Source organism: Falco cherrug, chromosome 1 (genome assembly GCF_023634085.1).
Source record: "Falco cherrug isolate bFalChe1 chromosome 1, bFalChe1.pri, whole genome shotgun sequence".
In the NCBI taxonomy this organism is placed as follows: Eukaryota; Metazoa; Chordata; class Aves; order Falconiformes; family Falconidae; genus Falco; species Falco cherrug.
In genome coordinates, this window is record NC_073697.1 from 107,321,443 (window position 1) to 107,342,188 (window position 20,746).

General features: G+C 43.9%; 1 protein-coding gene across 2 annotated transcripts; it reads left to right on the forward strand.

Annotated features, from left to right (window-relative positions):
- Positions 1 to 1,310: 1,310 nt before the first annotated feature.
- TMEM248 (transmembrane protein 248) lies at positions 1,311 to 20,037 on the forward strand. Of its 2 annotated transcripts, none has more exons than XM_014280461.3 (7): positions 1,311 to 1,437; positions 12,411 to 12,585; positions 13,268 to 13,553; positions 14,802 to 14,952; positions 15,700 to 15,883; positions 16,356 to 16,499; positions 17,274 to 20,037. In XM_014280461.3, exons 2-7 carry the CDS (start codon positions 12,427 to 12,429, stop codon positions 17,292 to 17,294), a joined length of 945 nt encoding a protein of 314 aa, XP_014135936.1. In that variant the 5' UTR covers positions 1,311 to 1,437; positions 12,411 to 12,426; the 3' UTR covers positions 17,295 to 20,037. The 2 variants fall into 2 exon arrangements, with proteins under 2 accessions (XP_014135936.1, XP_055572568.1); XM_055716593.1 differs by lacking the exon at positions 1,311 to 1,437 and adding an exon at positions 2,138 to 2,363.
- The last annotated feature ends 709 nt before the right edge of the window (positions 20,038 to 20,746 follow it).

The following is a 20,746-nucleotide window of genomic DNA, read 5'->3' on the forward strand; positions in this document are numbered from 1 at the left end:
GACTTGCTGGTACATTTGTAACTGAAGTATCTCTTACTCATATGCCATCTTGTTATCAAGCTGCTAAAGCGTGAGTATTTTCAGCAGACATACCCTCCAAAGCCTGGTGGGGCAGGTAAGATGGATTTCCATAGCTCATCTAAAAGTTAGCAAGTAGGAGTGGTTTGCTCCTAGCCGTAGTGTAGCCTGGATAATAACAACGCTGGGAGCAGCTCTGACAGGAGCTCGCGTTCCAGTGTTTGAGTAACTATGCTCATTAAGACCTGGTCAGTATTTTATTAAGTGAATGACCTGTCTGTAGGTAAAACAGGTAAATACTTCTCTCTTGCTTAAAAGTGAGGTAGTTCAGTTGCCCTAGTAATAACTGCAGAATATCTTTCCAGATACTCTGGAAAGTTATTAATTATTTAAATTTTTAAAAAATTCAGAGTGGCCAGGCCATCACACACAGGGTGCTGTGAGGTGCTGCTTGCTGAGCGAGCCGGGACGATGCTGCATCAGTTCTGGGCTCGACAAACCCTTGAGCAAGCAGTACCAGAGGGTTGGTACTGCTCCCACAGGAGCAGTATGAAATAGTACCTATGAACAAGTTATTGTGAACCAAATAATTTAATTGCAATACTGTCTTAAAAGTAAATTGGAATACAGGCTGCTGTGCAAGTATCAAAATTACTTGTTTTTTTCAGCAGCCCACTACTAGCTCAGTATTAATGAAAATGAAGACTGCGGCTCATTACTAGGAGTTGGAGCTTACATTATAAACTACTTCTTTGCATGTGTATTCACTATTTATTTTGCTGTAGTAAAGAAGATATTTGACAGGAGGTGTTGGTTAATTAAACTGTATGTCTTGGGTTTCACATAACTGAAATAGAAAATTATATTGATCCTTCTGCCCAGTTACCAACGTTTACAAATTCTCTAGCGCGTATTCTGTTGTGGCTGGGTGTCTCGTGCTGAAGGTAGATCTGATGCTGATAGGTGCTGATGCATATAGCCAGTGCTCTTTAACAGGAGTTTAAAAAAAAAAAAAAAGGGGGGGGGGGTGAAGGGGTTTGGGGGGAGAGCAGCAGTGTTCCATCGGATAAAGAGTTGAACGTTGGAAGCTCACGTGCTGCAGCGTGAAAGGGTTTGATAGTTCATGTGGGTATCCCGGAGGAGATTAACGTGCCATTTGCCTTTATCTACAGCCACCCTCCCTTTGTCAGAGATGTGTGCAGGACTAGTGTATACGATTTAAAAAAAAAAAAAAAAAAAATCGACTCGGAGGCTTGCCAAATGTGCGTTGGCAGCGCTACCTCCTGCCTCCCAAAAGCCTCAGCCCAGAAGAGTTGTTAAGGAAGAGTAATTCCCTACAGTCCTTGGACTGCCTCGGAGGCAGGGTCACTTCTCACCTTTCTGATCTTCGGGAAAATGCTGTAGTTTCACCTTTCCAAGGTAACGCAGCTTGTCAGGACCCCCCACCCCCCAACTTGGCAGACACCCCCCACACCCCCCAGCTTGTCCAGCCGCTGCTGCGGGAGCCGGGGGGGCCCTGGCTGCCAGCCGGGGGGGCCGCAGCGGCCCTTGCCCTGAGCACCGGCGCTGCGGGGGGGGTAACTGGCCAGAGCAGCCAGGGGGGCTGCTCCCCTGCCCCGCAGCACGGCGCTGCCCCGTCCCGCAGAGCCGGGCGCTGCCTCCCCCCCTCTCCGTGCACCGGCGTGGCTGGGCTCGGTGCGGTGCGGTCCCGGTGCGGGGCTGGCTCCTCGCCACCACCGCTCCAGCCCAGCCGTTCCGCCGGGCTGCGCCATGACCCCGCGGGGGCAGGGTTGCATCCTGAGCCTCGGCAGGTGCTGGGCGCCTCTAAACACCGGGAGCGGCGGGGGAGTGCGGGCGGGGGGCGCGGAGCGGGGGCCCGGCCGGGGCCGTACCCCCCTCCCCGCCCCGGGCAGGGCAGAGGGGCCGAGCGCTGAGCCCGGTGCGGCAGCGGGCGGAGCGCGGTCGGCGGTGCCGCCCCGGGCCGGGGGTGCCGGGGAGCTGCGTGGCCCCGCCCGCCACCGGGCTCCTCCCGCGCGCTGCCGGCGCCGCCGCAGCTTGTCCCCCCCGCGCCACCGTCCGCGCGGCCGGCCGGGGTCAGGGGTCACGGCTGCGTCCCCGGAAGCGGCGGGAGGCGGTGGCGGCGGAGGAGGCGGGTGTCCGGGCGGCGGCGCCGGCAGTGGCCTCCCCCCTCCCCCGCCCCGGTCCGGCTCCCTCCCCGTAGCCCCCGCCAGGGTAGGAGGATGGTGCAGAGCCCGCCCGCACGGCAGCCCCGCCGCCTCTGAGCCCGCCGCTGCCGCCGGGCCTGGACCCGCCCGGCCCGGGGGCCTCTTCCCCTCGGGGCGCCGGTAAGGAGGGGACGGGGCGGCGCGGGCTGAGGGGGGGCCGGTCCATCCCCCCGCGGTGGGCCCGGGCGCGGCGGCTCGGGGGTCGCCTACGTGCTGCTGGACCCGGGAAGTCCTGCGGGCCTCGGCGCGGGGCCCGGCGCTGGGCCGCTCCGTGTCGGCGGGGGGGGCGGGGGGCACGGCGGGGCGCTGTGCGGGTGGCTGGGGGCCGCACCTGCCGGGCCGGGCGGTCAGGGGGAGCCTGGGCCGCGCCGATCCGTTTTAACCTCAGTTTTACTTCTCTTCCCGACTTTACGTTTTGGTTTAATAAGGGGGTGGGCTTGGGGTGGTGGCGTCGTATCGGGGAAAAACAGTAAGAACAAGTAATTCTGGTAGTACTAAAAATATATCCCTTTCAAAACAGCTCCAGAATAGCGATCCCTCGGGTGGTGTTTTACTGCTTGCTCCATTACCCACGTTTTATTCACCTCTACTTTCTGGATTTCACTCTAAAGGTGTCACCATATTTTTAAGGATAAAATTTCTGGTGCATCATGCCTAGAACATGGCTGCTAGATACCGACCGTGCAATCCGAACCATGTATCGTAATCGCAGATCCGGACACTGGGAAACATTTCAGCCTGACAAGGGAAAAAGCAGATTACAGCACAGCTCCCCCCCCCCCCCCCCCCCCCTTTCTCTTTGTTTGCTTTCGAAGAGGTTGTCGTCTCTGGGGAAATTTATTGGCATGATTAGCTCTGTCGGTGTAATTATATAGGTAAATTTGCCCTGTTAAAACAAACCTTGAGTCTAGGTAACGACTAATTAATGATTACTCTCCATATCCTTATAAACTTCTGAGAAGTTTTGCAATTGGAAGTATGTCACAGGATGAAAGCCTGTTGTGGCAGGGTCCATCTTTCATGATACTTCATTAATGTGTTTTTGTAAATGGTTGAGTTACAGGAAATACATTCCGAGCCTTTTGCTTCGAGGTTGGATGTACAAAATGGTTCTAGGTTGGTCTACCGCCACTTCCATCTCCCTTCCCTCCCTCTGGTCTCCGGGAATGGCTACAATCCAGTTCCTGGTCGGCAGGTGTCCGCAGGGCAGGGGATAACTTTTGTAGGCAGGCTGAGCAGAGATAATTAATATTGAATTATGCCTGCAAGCCGGAACGCTCTCTGACCCCAGAGTTAGTCCCATCAGAGAGGATTAAGACCTTAGTAGCTTTGTTACCTCCCGTGATTCGAGGAGTGGCTCAAGGCCGGTGGAATGTGATTCTTCTTTCCGACGTGAAAGACAAGAACTTGAAATGCCGCCTAATAATACAAAATAAACACTGTGCTCTGTCAGGGGGGCAGAGCATCCAAGGGCATGAACAAACAGACCTCGGCGGCCTTTGTGTGAGCTGGATGCATCCGGCAAGAGACGGGAGGCTGGTACGTCCATCACCCCTGGCTGGGCGGCGTACCACAGGGGTGCGACTCCCTCCTGAAACCCTCCCGGACACTCTTCCTGCAGGTCTGTTAGCTGGGATCACCCCCTTTTTTTTTTTTTTTAATTTAATTAAATAGCATAACATTTTTTTTTTGTAGGAATGGAACTGTTGTATCAAATAAGCCCTAAACCAAATATGAACAAAACTCCTCGGGGGCAGAATTTTGTTGCTTTTCCCAGGTCTCCCCTTGCCGAAAGCATGCTGGTGTTGGGAGCTTCATTTTTTTAAGAAGACCATTCCGACCTGTGAATTAAGCTGGTACTCAGAACTCCTGGCGTTTGTTTTGGAAGAAAACTTGTGTGTGGCCTGGCATGTTGGATTTTTTTAATTACCTGTCTGTAAAACGGGGATTGTACTTACCTGTGTCAGTTTGGGCTAAACAAATTAAAGTCCTGGCATTTTTTGACCAGTAAGGGTGAAGTACACAGACACGGGCAGTATTACTGCCATATCCTTGATATTTCAGCTGTTGCCTAAATCTCTTATTTCGGTCATTTTTGCTGCTGTTTGTATTTTCTTCTTCAATAGTGGCTGCTGGCTCTTTTCCTACTTCTCTTACACAGCCAGTGTTACCTTCTTTCTACTTCCAGAACTCTTTATTTTGCCATTTCCACTAAAGCTGCCATTTCCTCAACTTGTCAGTCATTTTCTGCTTGTAATTCAAGCTGTGTATCTGTCTGTGTCTCTGTCTCCTTACAGTTCTCATTACAAACAGTCTGAAGAGCCTTTTTCTGGCATTTTTCTGTACTTAGGCTGCTGAATTCTGTACTGCACTCCTGCATGGGTAGCGTTAATGAAGTCAACGATTAACCCCCTTAAACTGGTCACTAAACCAGTTTCTGGTTATTAAACTGTTTCACTTTTCATACTTACTGAGTAAAGCCCTTCCGTGAACTGCATTTGTTTGGCAATTTTCAGCACGATATATGCAGGATTTGATTTCTCATGGAACTTTCAACAGATCCTATAAAACGGAATCGTTCTGCTTTTGCCTTCCTCTCCCAGGTTCTCATGCTAAGCAGCAGTAACCAGAACAGCATTTTTTAATACAAACTCAAAGTCCTCAAGTCTAATATCATATGTTTTATTTTAGTCTGTATGATTTAGATTATGATAAGTCATGTTGTAAGTCATGACTTTGACTTGCAAAAGTTGGAAGGTTCTAAAAATGCCCAAGCCAGAACTCTTGTATATGAAAGTGCGCTCTTTCCCATGGCAGGGCTCCCTTGGCAAACAGTGTTGCCTTTTTAAAGTTTGGCAGCAAAATGTCTATTTTCAACCAGCGGTTAAGTTTACTTTTATTTTACAGCTGGTTATATTTTTAAATCGTGTTTTTTCACTTTCAACAAAAGTCAGAATTTGGGGTTCATTGAACCAGGGAAAAAAAGCTTTCCTCCCATCATTTGTATTTCCTGGCTTAGAACTTTTCTACCCTTTTCTGGTGGTTCTCTCTCTTTTTTTTTTTTTTTTTTTTTTTTTTAACTCAGCATTTGAAAAAGGTATTTGGAACTTGTTTGCATTTGTCTGGTTCTGCATACATTTTTCTTTTTAAGTGGTAAATTAAAATCAACTTGGCTGTCCCAGGAGCATCAGCTGACACGCTGTGCTGGTGTTTGTGTTAAATCCAGCACCGGCATTTTGAACTACAACATGTGTTTGTTGGAAGGGGCAGTTAAGTATCTGGAGATGTTGCATACACAGATTGAATAATGTTTGATCCACCTATTTTAGCTTTTATTTTTAAACTCGTTTTCTTTTTATTGTAAGTTTTCTTTTTTATATGAGAATCGTAGTCAGGAACTTTGGTGTTTGAAATTCAGTATCAATTTGATCCTTAAAATTTTCTGTAACTCTGAACAAATTACTTCCCTTAGCTTTGTTTTATGGGTAGAACTGAAATGTTTGCTGTTTATGTAGCTCTTGGGGATGTTGAAATGCTTAATTACGCTTTGAAAAGTGTTTTGAGAGGTGAAAAGAAACATTTCTTGCAATTATGAAGTGTTTTGCTTCGTTCTGTTGTTCCAAGTCTGCGGGCTCTCAGGCTTTTGTTAATAATCTGCCTCCGGACTGACTCTGTTATCAGAATTAACACGAGGAATCTCCTTTTCAACAGGTGGTGATGTCACTCTCCTCCTGTGCTGCCCAGCGTCTTCTGACTGTGCTCTTTGTATGTGCAAAGAGCCAGGCCATTTTTTCCTGTCATGCTTTTTGCTTCCAGGCACTAGGAGAATGTGGTTTCTATTTAATCAGTAAACATATTTATAGGATAAAATAGCTGAGAAGACTGTGATGAGCCACTGACTGGTTTGAGCCAATTCACTGTTCTCTCTCACTTGGGTGCCTTCTCCTGGAGCAGTCTTGGGGGAATCGGGGTGTTTGTGCACAGCGGGTTGCTGAGCTTCTGCTTATATTTGGTTGCAGTGGACTGAAAGATCTCGGGTGATGTTTTCATCGGCTTTCTTCCTCTGCATGTCCTGATTGCTTTTCTTCCTCTACTTTGTGAAGGAGACTGATGGCATTTACTATGAGTCTGTTTACTTTGCTTTATTTTTTTAACACTGAAGGACAGGAGAAGGGGGAAGAGGATCAGCTGGACAGAAAAAGTGCTCTACTCTGGAGGATTGCCCTCCCTTCATTCCTCCGGGAGTTAGCCCTGCGTGCCCTTCTGCTGCTGTTTTAGGTTTTAGGCTGTACAATTTCATCCCACAGGGTCTTGATACACTTCCTAGAAAGATTAACTGAAACAGCTGCAGATACTGGCACCTCTTTTTTTTTCCCCACAGATACTGGTATGGTAAAGTAAGTCTTCCTATCAGATTAGTGGGAAACCGCTCTTTTTCCTCCCAACTGCATGTTTTATGATAAAAATACTATGTAAAAAATCTAGATTAGCCTTCCCCAATTCCTGGAAGAAACTGACTGTAAAAGTTCTAGATAGTTTATGTAGTAGAAATTAGTAGTTTGTTTCAGGGCATAAAAAGGCAGACTTCTGGTAAGTTTAGAAGCTTCTGTTTAATTTTAATTTGTATTCTGTTTCCTTTCCCTTAAAAAAAGGAGGGGATAATAATTGCTGCTGCTTTGAGAGCCAGCAGGGGTTTTATTTTCAGTTGTAAGTTCAGCTGAGGTTACTTTTGCTAGTACTGTTAGATAGGCTGGTGATGTTAGGTTAGAGATCCAGGCGTTCTTATTAATTAGTATTTATAAAGCTTTGACAGACCATTTAGAACAGGTCCAGCCTGGCCTTGAACAATTCCAGGGATGGGGTATCCACAGCTGCTCTGAGCAACCTGTGCCAGTGCCTCACCACCGTCACAGTAAAGAATTTCTTTCTAATATCGAATTTAAATCTGCCCTCTGTCAGTTTAAAGCCATCGCTCCTTGTCCTGTCGCTAAAGCCCCTCATAAAAAGCCCCTCCCCAGCTTTCTTGTTGGCCCCTTTAGGTACTGGGAGGCTGCTCTAAGGTCTCCCTGGAGCCTTCTCCGGGCTGACCTGTCTCAGCCTGTCTTCCCAGGAGAGGTGCTCCAGCCCTCCGAGCATCTTTGTGGCCTCCTCTGGACCCACTCCAAGAGGTCCATGTCCTTTTTGTGTTGGGGGCCCCAGAGCTGAACGCAGGGCAGCAGGGAGGGTCTCACCAGAGCAGAGCAGAGGGGGACAATCCCCTCCCTCGCCCCTCTGGTCACGCTGCTGGTGACGCAGCCCAGGGCACACAGCACACAGCCGGCTTGCTGGGCTGCAGGTGCACATTGCTGGGCCATGTTGAGCTTCTCATCAACCAACACCCCCAAGTCTTCCTCCTGCGGGCTGCTCTCGGTCCATTCTCCACCCAGCCTGTATTTGTGCTTGGGGCTGCCCCAACCCAGGTGCAAGACCTTGCCCTTGGCCTTGCTGAACTTCATGAGGTTCACAGGGACCCACCTCTCCAGCCTGTCCCAGTCCCTCTGGGTGGCATCCCTTCCCTCCAGCGTGCTGACCACACCAGCCTGGTCTCGTTGGCAAACTTGCTGAGGGTGTGCACAATCCCACTGTTGATGTTGCCAACAAAGACGTTAAGCAGCGCTGGTCCCGATGCTGACCCCAGCTTCACAGCTAACACAACTCCAATATATTTTGCTTTACTGTTTTAGTGATTTAGGGGTTAGACATCAAGTTCGGTTTGAAGAGAAGAAAACCAAACTGAAGTTATTTTTGGTACCTGCTACTGTTTACTGTTCTTAAATGACAGGCACTTTCGTTTGGGATCCACACAGTTTCTTTGTTCGCGTGTTATTTATGGATGGTTTGCTAGGAAGATCACAGCTCGGTTGGTTTGTGTTTATGAGTGGTTTTCTGGCACACAACATTATTTTCATTAAAGTAGTTAACCCTGATGTGACCCATTTCCTAACCCCCATTGTATACTAGTAGTGGGGCATCTTTGAAAACATAATTGATTTATAAATAAACTGAACAGTGAAGATTAAAAGCGCTGTTATGTGCAATAAGATGTTCAGGCTTAGAAAACATGCGAGGTCTTCATGGAGTGCAATTGGGATGGGTTAGTGCTGGCCTGCTGCCCTTCTCCTCCACTCAGTTGTCCTCCTTAAGATAGTTCAGTGGTGGTTTTTTATTATTTAAACCCCTCCCAATATTTTTCTCCTCTAAACTGACTATCTTACATGCACAGCAAGAAGGGGAAACACTTGTAAGGAAAATTACATGATTTTAAGCTTTCTAGTGGAAAGATGGTAGCTGACATTATGGCAAGATATGTAAAAGTTGTCAGAAGCTTACTCTGATATTTGTAAAATTCATGTTTTGAGGTTTTTTTTTTCCTTTTGGCAGCTGAATTTGACTTTGAATACCTGCTTTAAAACGGCATGCTTTTTTTTGTTGTTGTTTGGTTTGGTTTGGTTTTTTAATTGTTAGGAGTTCAATTCCTTTGATTCAGCCCCAAAATGGGAATTTAATACTTCTTCTGTGACTCATTTAATTGACTTACTGGTCTTTACAATAGACTTCAAGATTTTCTTTATTTATAATTTATTCTTGAAAAACTCATACGTCTATTTCAGAAGGTACCTCTTCTATATTCTTTCATATACAAATAAGGAGGCATTTAAAATATTACTTCTTGGAGGTTGCTGTGTATGCTCTTGAACTGTACTGGAGGAAGACTCCCAAAACTGTAGAGTAAGTGACTATTTCCTTGCTTTTTTAGACAGCTGCCTAATTCTGTGTCTGCCTGGGACTATTATTAATTGTTGTGTATTTCCATCCTTTACCATTTTTATCTTTTGAACTATATAACAGAATTTCCAGGGTTTGTAGGGCCTGATTTAAGAGCACGCTATGTCTCCAGTGCTTGTGGAGTGTTTCCCGATGAGTACTGTCAGCTGTACCTCTGCCTGAGCGTGGCATTTGGGTTTGATGTGTACACCTCAATACCGAGCAATTACTTTGGAGCTGGTGGCCAATGTTCCAGGCTGGCAGTTTTCATTCTTCCCGTTGCGCTTGAGCTACTTGCTAGGCTGACTGTGGAGATTTTTATTGCACAAGTATTAAAAGGCTTAGCCGGAGCAGAGGGAGGCAGGCAGCAGTTATTAGAGCCGCTTTCTAAATTATTTATTTAGCTAAAAAGTGAAATCTGATCTCGCTTGCCTGACCTGCCAGGAGGGAATAGCATTTGGTTTCTTTTTTTGACTTGGCGAAAAAGAAAGAAAAGTTTAAATTCTTTTCTTTCAGTTGTTCACTTACGCTGAGGAGGCTGTTAGTTACAAGCGGAGCTGGCTGAAGAAGGGATTTGTGTTGTGTTTCTGACCGGTCCCAACAGAAAGGAGGTGTCTTAAAGGTGTGGACAGTTACTGAGCCCCTAAAATCTAGCGGGAATATGGTTACGTGCCCTGATCCGTTTCACGAGTTCTTTGATAATTAGTGTTATTTAAGCACTTCATTTCGTTACAAAATCAGTAGTTCTTTAGGCAGCGGTGTGGAAACAGTCTTCGTTCTGGCTTGCGCTGTGTCCAATTGCTGTTTTCATGTCAGCTCTCATATTGAAATCCACAGTTGTTCCCTTTTCTCTCACAAATGCTCAAAATGTATATTAGGCTTCGGAAACGGCAGCTTAAAGCATTTTCTAATTGCTTTCAAAGCCGCTGAGTTATGGGAGCATATTAAGCGACCGGCGCTTAAAAGCTGGTGATCTCTTACATAAAAATATTAGCCCAAATATTTTTATATGTCTGCTTTTCAGCACATCCAGTTTTATGGCTGATTTTAGACCCTGTGGTAAACAAGCATGCTAATGGAGCTGTTGGAAGCCCCTTTAAAAAGGAATCACAGTGCTGTGGATGCTGTGGGTGACATTCAGCTTTGATTAAATGCTGTAATAAAGCCCTGCATCTGCGGTGTTATTTTCAAAAGGAAATTCAGAAGGGAACACTGAATACAACTCTGCTTTTGGTTTATCTTTTGATCTTTTTCCATCTCAACATGTGTCTCCAATGTTTCTAGGTGGAGCGTTTGGGATTTTTAATAGGGCTCATTTAAGAAATTTGCTGCCAGTGGCAAGATAGGAGGCAGAACGTACAGAAGTGCGGCTCGTACCCAGCATGATCCTTTCCAACACCAGCTCTCCCTTTCTCTCTCACTCCTGCCTTCTTCTGACAGCTTCGCTGGCCTGTTTGGCCGTAGCACAGCTGGTCTTGGACACAGGTACAAGTTCTGGTAAGGTGCACATTTATCATGACTTTTTTTTTCCTCTCTTCTTTTTTTTTTTTCTTTCCTCTCTTCTTCTCTCCACCCTTTCTCTGCACTGCTCTTTTCGCTCTCGGACACATTCAGTATTTCTGTAAAGAGATGTTTGCAGCACCCAGTTGTTCTTGCAGATCAAAAAAGTTGCAGGCTTTCCTGTTTTTTGCAGAGTGGATAAAAACGGGTTGATGGTGCAAAATAGTAAACCCGGGATGTGATCTTGTGCTCTGTAGTGAGCACTGTTTCAGCACATTTCCCTGAGGAGAGCAAGTAGGTGTGTGTGGAGGAGACGGGGATAGTCAACATGCACAACTTGGTGCTGTGCTGTTGCCGCAGGACCTCGGGTCTCTTCTCCGTGAGTTGAATTTTCCCCTCTCTGGGGCACTTTTGCAGGTTTTGTCAATATTCCTTCCGTTAAGTATAATAGAAGCATTTCTGCCAGTAAAGTCTCGAGTATACACAAGGAAGCTGTGATCGTTGTACGTTGTGGGATCTGAAAAAGACTGTCTGAAAGCTTGTTCTCTCCCTTTCTCCTGCTTTCTTTTACAGCAAAAGATCAAATCAAAGATCACTCTCCCTTGCCCTCTCTCTGGAGACCTGTCCCCCTCTCATCCTCAGACTTTACACTCGCTGCTGTCTACATCTGGCTTGTAAATGACGCAGGCTTCTAATAAGAGTCAAAGAGAATCACCCAGACCTGCAGGGAGCAGAGTCCCTGCCTTAATTAAATGTTATCAGATCTGTATGAATGCTCACGTGTTAACCATTGCAGTGCTGAATTCTTTAGATGCTAGTTCTGAACATTTGCCTTTTCCTATGAATTTTGGGGATAAGCAACACATTGTTGGGAACAGTTACTGCCTTTCTTGTTCAGTTGGGGTTAAAAGCCTTTTCAGCCAGGATTTGAGGTAAGACAAAGATAAGAGGTTTGCTCGAAGCTCTTCTTTGCAGAGCTGCTGAAGCAGGTGCTGCAGAGCTGCCCTTTAACACTGGGCTGTTGACTTTTCGTTGTGAGTAGAGATGGGGAAGCTGATACAGTCAACTTAGTTTGGGACTTTCTGCTCTGCACAAGAAAAGAAGATTCAAAAGGGGAATCGGACAAGAGATTATATTTTGGACAAAAATTACAGATAGAGTACATTTCTTCAGCATGGGTAAGGCCCTCTCTTTGTTTACAGAGTCTAGCAAAAGTTCTCTAGATCCTGCAAGAAGCAAATAAAGGAAGGAGGCTTCCAGCCTCCACCCTAATGCAGTTGTGAGGTGTTTCTGACCACAGGATTCTTGATGCAGAAGCCTAATTGACGTAGACAGCTTCTCAGGTCCCGTTTTGAAGGTAGAGGCATTTGGGGCTAGGAAAGGGGTAAAGGGGAACTTTAAGGCTTCAGCCACAGTTTTTAAAGTATGTGCAAAGATGTGCAAAGTTTGATCCATGAGCTGCCTTACAGCTCCGTCTGCACTGTAATTTGATGAACTAAAATATTACTGGAATTAAAGTGTAGCAGCATATATCCTGCCTAGGTGTGTGGGGAATGAAAAGAACTGGTTTTATTGCTTATCAGTGATACTTGGCTGTGCTAGAAGTTGTCCTCGTTTCTTAAAATCTGTTCCCAGGTGGCAGTTTCAGGTGCTGAGAAGGTGATGTCGAGCATGTTTTGATTTGTGCTTTCGAAGGCATACTGAGTCTGATGGCAATGGAAAGTACAAAGTCATAAAATTGAATCTCCTTTTACTATAGGATTCCATTTTTCTTTGTCAAGTGTTTCTCTTAGGTGAACTACCAGCCCCCACCCTGTAATACACACAGCCCAGTCACTCTGTTGTAATGTTCTTTGTTTTCAGGCGAACAATCAGAATAATGTTCAACATAAACCTGTTGGAGAACCTGAAGGTTTACATCAGCAGTCGACCACCACTTGTGGTCTTTATGATCAGTGTAAGCGCTATGGCAATAGCTTTTCTGACACTGGGTTATTTCTTCAAAATCAAGGAGATCAAGTCACCAGAAATGACAGAGGTAGGTACAAAAAGTTCCTGAGCTGAACAGTGGGAATACTAATTTGAAAAACATGCCCAAAGCTCATGAGTTGTTTGTTCCCCCCGCCCCCTGATAACCCTCTCGTGGGAGTGTGTGGTGTCTTATGGGAGTTGTCTTCATTTATACTTGCCTCTAATTTCACAAGGAAGGAGGCTATTGGGCTGAATGTTTGAATAGCCTTGTTTTATTTCGAGGATGAGGCTAAATCATCTGACATTGATCTTCCCTGCTATGCCTAGAGGCGTTTCTTTTTCTTGATCTGTTGTGTCAGCTAGCTTGTTTGTGAAACTTCTTCTCTAGTAGTACTGTCCTGTAATGAGGGAGACCTTGCTAGAAACTGCTCATCCCGCGAGCGTGGTGAGAACAGAGCAAGTTACTAGGATTTTTTTGCAGTTTAAAGGAGGATGTTCTGCTGCTGCGCTGGGCGGCAGTCAGGCGGGGGCTGGGATTGAACACGTCTAACTTCTTTAAACAGCTTGCCCCATTGTTGAGATAGCCATGGTGGTATTTGGGCTTGCTTTGTGAGCGATGTCTTAAATGTTAAATGGCTCGGAACTGGGGGCAGGATGGTACACATCAAGGGCTGTGCCGCCCTGCCGGGAGACGGGGCAGCCAACGGGAAACTTGCTAATCTGGTTGAAATCTTCGTGTTTGTTTTAAGGACTGGAATACTTTCCTCCTGAGGTTTAATGATTTGGACTTCTGTATATCTGAGAACGAAACCTTAAAGCATCTCATCAATGATACCACAACTCCGGAAAGTACCGTGACGAGTGGGCAGGCGAGATCTTCTACGCAGTCTCCACAGACTCTTGAGGACTCTGGTCCGATAAACATCTCTGTTACGGTCACGTTGACGCTGGACCCGCTTAGACCGTTTGGCGGATATTCTCGCAACGTCACACATCTAAGTTCCACAATCTTTGGACACCAAATTGGACTGTCAGGTATGCAAAGCTTGACCTTTATAAATTAGAATGGTAATTCTATAATCAAATAAAAATTCTCCAGCTTATTATTGGTGGGATATATCTTTTGTTTAGAACATAGATGTGTTTCCAGATTTGTTGTGAGTGTACTCCTATATAGAGCCCTTCACTTGTTTGGCAGAAAAAGCTTTTCCCTGCATGCAGAATGGAAAAGAACCTGCAGGTCTGCCACAATTAGGCTTTGCAGTTTTAAATGATTAACCTAATGGCTGGAAGGTCATTTTTAAGCCAACAAAATTCCAAGCAGCAAAAGCTTCTGCGGTGACTATCTTCACTTCTATCTTGATACATCTTCAATTCCTCAACTCGCGTTTTAAAGGCATTAATACATATACATTAGAGATCAAGTAGCACGTTGTCTAAAAAAAACAGCTTATATAAAATGCATGTGAAAAAGCTTTAATATCGAAAACAGCAACAAAAAAGTGGTTACAGTTTCTGTGGTGTGAAGAGACTGATCTGCTGTGTGGCTGCCCTGCCAGTAAGTTTTGATAGGAGATTGTAGAAACTGATAATAGAACGTCATTGAATTTTAGCTTTTAGCCAGGGTTGCATTTTATTCTAATGCCTGAAGGTGCCTTGAACCTCAGAGACCTGTGAAGAGACATTTAACACAGCTCTAAATCTGTATTACTGTATTTTATGTTGTTGTTGTTTTGTTACTGCTTTAAGAGCTATCAAATGCAAGTTCCATTTCCAGTAGCCTGGATTTATTTCCAGTGTGAGTATGTCCACATGGAGTTAATGTACATTACTTGATCTGCAGTTCAATGTCTGCTGGCACCTTTTTGTCTACAAGGATATCTCCAATTTGAAAAGTAAGCACCAGAAAAAGGAAATGGGGAACAAAGTCTTTGGGAGGAGAAAGGCCAAAGATCTGTGATTTTACTTTCTAATAAAGTTCTCTGAACATGCGTGAATTCACGTACAAGTAGTGAGTTTTTCATTTCTGAAAGGAGTGTAATGACCCCATTTCTTCTGGGGGCAGGACAGAGTAGAAAGACCAGCAGCTGGGGGTTTTGTAGTTCGGTTTGTTTTGTTTTTTAACTTTCTTTTTGCTCTCTTTGATAGTGAAGATCCTGGATGACTTCAAAGGTGATGGTGGTGGTTGCTGCCTCAGTCATTTGCGTGTTGGCCTTAGCCTAGCAATCGTTGCTCAGATACTTTTGTGAACGAAAACAAGCTTTCCTTCTCTCTTTCTCAAAGGCAGAGAATCCCATGAGGAAATAAATATTACATTCACCCTGCCGGCTGCCTGGAATTCAGATGACTGTGTTCTTCACGGCCACTGCGAACAGGTTGTGTTCACAACCTGCATGACGGTGACAGCAGCCAGCAATGTATTCCCTGTCACAGTGTAAGTGCATTTCAAACGCTCCATTATAGACTGGTTACTGATTAATTCCTCACCCGGGTCTCTGAGGTTGTTACTTCCTGATGAACATCACTGTTGGCTGTGGAAATGATGTACCAACCTTCCTTTCCCCACAGTAAAAAACTTGTCTTGGGACTTTTGCTGTTGTTTAGCAACACTAGATTTTTTTCAGTGGGTATTTTGAACTATAGCCCCTGTGCTGCCTGTGATTTAAACTTCACTGGGAACAAAAGAATCCAGGAATATTTGAGCAAGATACCCTATAATTTAGTTTCACTACCTTGTGTGAGAGTTAAGGCTTGACACTAAGATTCTTACCCTCTTCCCTGCCGAGATCAGCGTAAGCCGAGTGCTGCTTTGCTACCATACCCCAGCAGGTCCAGACCTCGCATCAAAACAGTTTCCCTTGGTTTTCTCTAGGCTCCCTGACACTATTCAATACAACTTGGAGAGCCACCAGGTGGATTCACATGATTTAGGAAAACCGCTGGTTTTCTAATGAAGCTGTGGGATGTCGACTTACTGGAACAATGTGCAGTTAAATTCTGATCTTAGTATAGGAATCACAGCGGGGGTTTAGACACTTTTGGTTAAGCTTTGGGTTTTGTTGTGGTTTTGGAAGGTCCAAACTAAAACCATGTTTTACGCTGCCATTGAGAAGACTGAAGTTAGCCGTACTGAACATGGAGAATGGTAATTGGGGTGCTAATTATTTCTGTTTTTCTGCAGTCAGCCACCACATTGTGTTCCTGAAACATACAGCAATGCTACACTTTGGTACAAGATCTTCACCACAGCAAGGGACTCTAATACAAAATATGCACAGGATTATAACCCCTTCTGGTGTTACAAAGGAGCAATCGGAAAAGTGTATCATGCTTTAAATCCCAAACTAACTGTTATAGTTCCAGATGTAAGTGCCGTGGTGGTTTTATATGTTATGTTGAATAAATGCTTAGCTCTGTTTTGATTGAATATGGTTCTGTTCATAAAATAGTCATGTTTGGTGCTGGTTGGCTATGTAGTGCAAGGGCTGAGTTGGGTGTGCTTTACCCCTGGTGAGTGTGATGGGCTTCATGTGGTCACACGGGCACGTGTCCCGTGTGCCTCGCAGCTTTTCAGAACTACAATTTATATTTTGAAATCGTTTGACAAAAGACACTGCCCATATATAGGAAGAGATTTCTAGTACAGATTTTTAACACAAGGAACATTTTGGCTCTTTGTGCCACAATTAGGAGTCACTTTCTTCACTACACCAGCTGCGTAAAGGGGAGAAAGTTGATTCATGAAGTAATTTCCATGTTGATATGATAATTATTGCTTTAATATAAAGTGCCAGCTATTGGTGCATTGTCAGTAAATGGTTTTAATTCTCTGTGCAGGACGATCGCTCTCTAATAAACCTGCACCTCATGCATACCAGTTACTTCCTTTTTGTGATGGTGATTACAATGTTCTGCTATGCAGTTATTAAAGGCAGACCAAGCAAACTGAGGCAAAGCAATACAGAATTCTGCTCTGAAAAGGTAAGTGTGTAATAACAAAATATTGACTCTGATAAGAAAACACAGTAAACCTCCTTTCTTACATAGTACAGACTGGTTTTTGTTATCTCTGGAGATATAGATTTAATTCCTTCTTAGACAGACATGGGTGTTTAATTGTGGAGAGTACAGACGAATGCTACAAAATATATATATGTGCTTTGTAGGTCCTCGGAGTTTATTTATCTCCTACAGAAATGGATTATTGCAGTTCAGTACATGCTGTAGTGCAGCTCCTCTGCTATAATTCTGATGTTGCTTACACCGTTTTGTATGAAGGATTGAATAGATGGCATTGAGTGGTTTTATTTATCTTTTATCAGAACAAACTGAAAACTGTTTGAATAAAACATGATACGTAATTCTAATGGTGGTTAATCAGAATTAAATTAAAACCAATGACAAGGTATTGAAATGGTCACTATTCATACTGCATTGGAGACCTGCACTTTTTGAAGGATTAAATATCAATATATTTAATTGTGAAGGAGAAAGCTAATGGCAGCTTTTGATCTTAATGATATTTTGTAGTATAAGCTGGTTTTGGGGCAGGTTGTTTTTGGCTTTTTTTAATTGATTATGCTAAGTACAAAAAAGACCTTCAGACTTACTTTGATTTCCTTTCCAAGTTAGACTCTTCCAGGTTCTTTGAAAAGGCAAGGACAGATATGCCAGCTGCATGGAGATAAGTAATATCACTGTTACGGGATTAAGAATTTGACTTCTAATTAAATGTTTTCTTTTTCTTTTGTTTAGGTTGCTTTGTCAGAAGCATAATCCATTGTCTCCTTTTACCGAGAATGACTGAGAACCGTAATCATTGCCTGCTGAACCCAGAATGGGTCTTAACACTCTGTGAATACATTATCTTGCAATGTTGGTTTATTCCAACCAAAGACATTTCAAGTGCCTGTAATTGATTTGTACATATTTATAAAGGTATATTCAGAATAGGTCAGATGACGCACTTGTTCCGCATTGTAGTGCGGCCAGAAATTTTCAGTCTTTACCTGTGGACATAGCCGAATGTTTGTGTAGATATGTTTAGTGATATGGCTACATATAGTCAGAGCAAGATATTTTTGTCTAGCTGCATCTGGGCAGGTTAAGATGCCTTTGCAAGTGTCTCAAACAAACCAACAGATCTTTGTTTTTTGCCCAATGATATGTACAGTGTGTTTGAAACAGTATGCACCTTTGATATAATACTGCATTTCCAAAGCCACCAATCTACTACATGAATTAAATGTGTATTTGTGTGGCCTAATACTTTCTTCCATTTGCTCCTTGCTTGCCAGAAAAGATATCAACATTTTAGATTTTTTTTTTTAAAGAAATACATATTCACATTTTAATATTGCTGTATTTAGGATAAACTTGTGCTTTTATTCATAGTAAAAAAAGTTAAGAAGTGAAGTCCCATTTAAAAATATTTCTTGCTGAAGAGGACTGTTTGGTTTGTTGGGGTTTTTTTCCTGGTGTGGTTTGGTTGTTTTTTTTTTTAATTTTCATTTGGCTTGCTGAATGCCAGAGAACCAGTCAGCATAGAGACTATCTGGAAAGCTTTCCACTTGGCCTCCCATCCACAGCCCTCAAACCAGGATTGTGCGTCTCTGCTGCAGAGCAGCTTTCTGTAAACTTTTTTTTTTTTTTCTAGAAAGTGAAACTTAATAAAAAGATGTATTGTATTAACAGTCTATTGGGGCTCCGCACAGCCTTGGGCAAGTGCAAATAATGAAAGGAAAAGAAATCCCATAGTCTGTTATAGAGCTTCACTTTGGGACTCTGCATCCATCTCTGAAGGGCAGCTGAAAATGACACTTTTATTAGCTTTGTCCCATTTCCATTTAATGCGGTCTACTCAGGGGAAAATGACAAGGATAAAACTAGGGCTGTTGTGATTAAGGTCAAAGAAACTACCCAGTAAAACATACTGTTCTTGTTGTCCATTCTTAAATCGGAGGGTTTGTTCTGTGCGTTTCTCCCTTTCCCATTCTGGCTTTTGCTGTTTCTTTCTGGCTTCTTACTGAGTTAGCCTCCTTCATTTTCAGGAGTCAGGGTTTTCCTGCAGACGTTGCCACCACTGCTTTTAAAAATCTCACTGGTTGCCTTAATTGACCTTTCATCTTGTCTTTCAGCTTTCTTGCCAGGTAGTATAACTGTAGGTCTGCATACATCCACACAATGGTTTTTTTCCTGCTCTTCCTTTTGCTTTACCCTACACAAAAGAAGAAATACAAGTCAAAATCTCCCAATTTTGTCTCAGTTATGCTGGCATAAGATTCTTACTTTATTACCTATAGACACTATTGAATGGTACCCTACCGGTTTGTAATGCATTAGACTTCAGTAAGCTCATGAGTCTTCGGAGTGTTTCAAGCAAAATAGTCACATTTTTCTTCGGAACATGTTTCCTTTATAGAATTTCAGTTATTTAAATGGTGTTAACTAACATGCGTTTTTCTCCAGGGATGTTAAGGCAAAGCTTTAAGAGATGGCCTAGTTTGAATTCTAGGGATAAAACGAAGCTTCCAGTTTTCTCCTGATGCTGCTATGGGCTAATACTGCTCCACTGAGAAGAATCAGTAAAGTCAAAACAGGTAGATGGCTTCTCATGAAAACTGTCTGAGCTGTTCCTAATTCATGCATACCCAGCCCTCTGCATTAATACTGACTTTAGGGTTGCCTGTGAGGGTGGCTTGATCTGGGGACCAAAGGCAGGAATAGGAAATGGGTTGGGGTGGTGTTGCATGGTCTGGAAATAGCTAGAAACCACCCAACATAACACAACTTCTTTAAAAAAAGTAAAGCCGAGTCCCTTCTGGTTTAAGCAAATTAAATATCAATCTGAACTGGGATTTGGTCTGTTGGGGGGGGAAAGAAATATTTTTATCTGGTTTTGCTATTTGATAATAAAAGGAGCCTGCTTTGCAACTTACCACCCGCTGTATTGAAGTACCCAGAAATAAGAAGACTACGACCCACAAAGGCAAAAGGGAAAATGTTAAGAGTTGCATTTTTTGGCCTTAGTTTACCCCTTTGCACCCCTGTATTGCAGCAGAGAGGTAAGGGGGTCCATCGGGTTGCAGTGCTGTAATACTGAGGAGTACTGGATTGTTCCTAGGCGCAATGTACAAAAGTTAAATGCAGCCAAACAGAAGAGTAAAAACTTAATATTAAAGTTCAGATCATATTGATCTTTCCTTTTTTGTTTTCTTTTTCTTTTTAACTATGACTTGAATCAGTTTTGATTCTATTTGTACGTGTTTTCTTGTTCTTAGAAAGCTGCCATTTTCTGTTGCGTTTTTCTTTGGCATTACATAGAAAATCTGAGCCTTGGTTTTCGACCCTCTGCAGGTGATTGTAGGGTGAAGATGGCTTTTTTATTTTGTTCTGACATTTCACTTGTCTTGTTGCATGATGATTAATAGCTGATTTGGAAATGACATTTCTCTCCTAGATTAATTTTGTGTTTGTAAGATGTGCATATTGCTTTGCGGAATAAAACCAACGAAGTTTATTCTGTTGTCTTTATTTGTACTGCCCAGTTGCTGTGGAGGTTTCATAAATCACCTGTGTTATAGGGACCATCGGAGGAAATTAGTGGTGTAAGTCCACAGTAGATTGGAATTTCAAACCCTTTGCGTACCTGTGGTGCAGTGAGCACCTTGCATAGACTTTTTTCTTTGTATATTGCAGTGTAGTGAGTGTAGCTGGTGCCCATCATGAGAAATGCAGAATTTTTGACCTAGACCCCTCTGTCCTGTTGCTGTTCCTTGAGGATGATCACTACTTCCACTGCTTCCTCACTACAAGTGCCGTGTAACTTCCTCAGCTGAACTGAGACCCGATGCTGAGTGTTTCAGGTGGCAGGAGGTGGCTAGGAGGACACGTATGGATGGCTGTTGAAATGAAGATGATGTAACTTGCTAACTTCTAGAGCCAGTTACTGTGCAGCTGGAACCAGTTGCACCTGTGTGGTTTTGGTGCTTGAGGGAGCAGGAACAGCATACTTCATTTTGCTCTTGGAAGCTTTTGAAAAGCCGTGTACTTGCAAGTGCAAGGAGGCCAGCTTGTCTGTCTTCTCTGAAAAAACAGTTCAAAGCATCCAAATGGTGCCTATTCAAATCTGGTGGCAAATGAGAGCATTGTTTAAAAGCAAATCTGTAACTTTTTAAAAATAATTTTTACCAGGCAGAGAAACTTAATAGAAAAAATTATTTTTGTAG

Coding starts and splice junctions, on each gene's coding strand:
- TMEM248 (XM_014280461.3), top strand. CDS start 12,427: ATGTTCAACATAAACCTGTTGGAGAACCTGAAGGTTTACATCAGCAGT. Junction 12,586..13,267: donor AGTCACCAGAAATGACAGAG/GTAGGTACAAAA, acceptor GTTTGTTTTAAG/GACTGGAATACTTTCCTCCT. Junction 15,884..16,355: donor TAACTGTTATAGTTCCAGAT/GTAAGTGCCGTG, acceptor TTCTCTGTGCAG/GACGATCGCTCTCTAATAAA.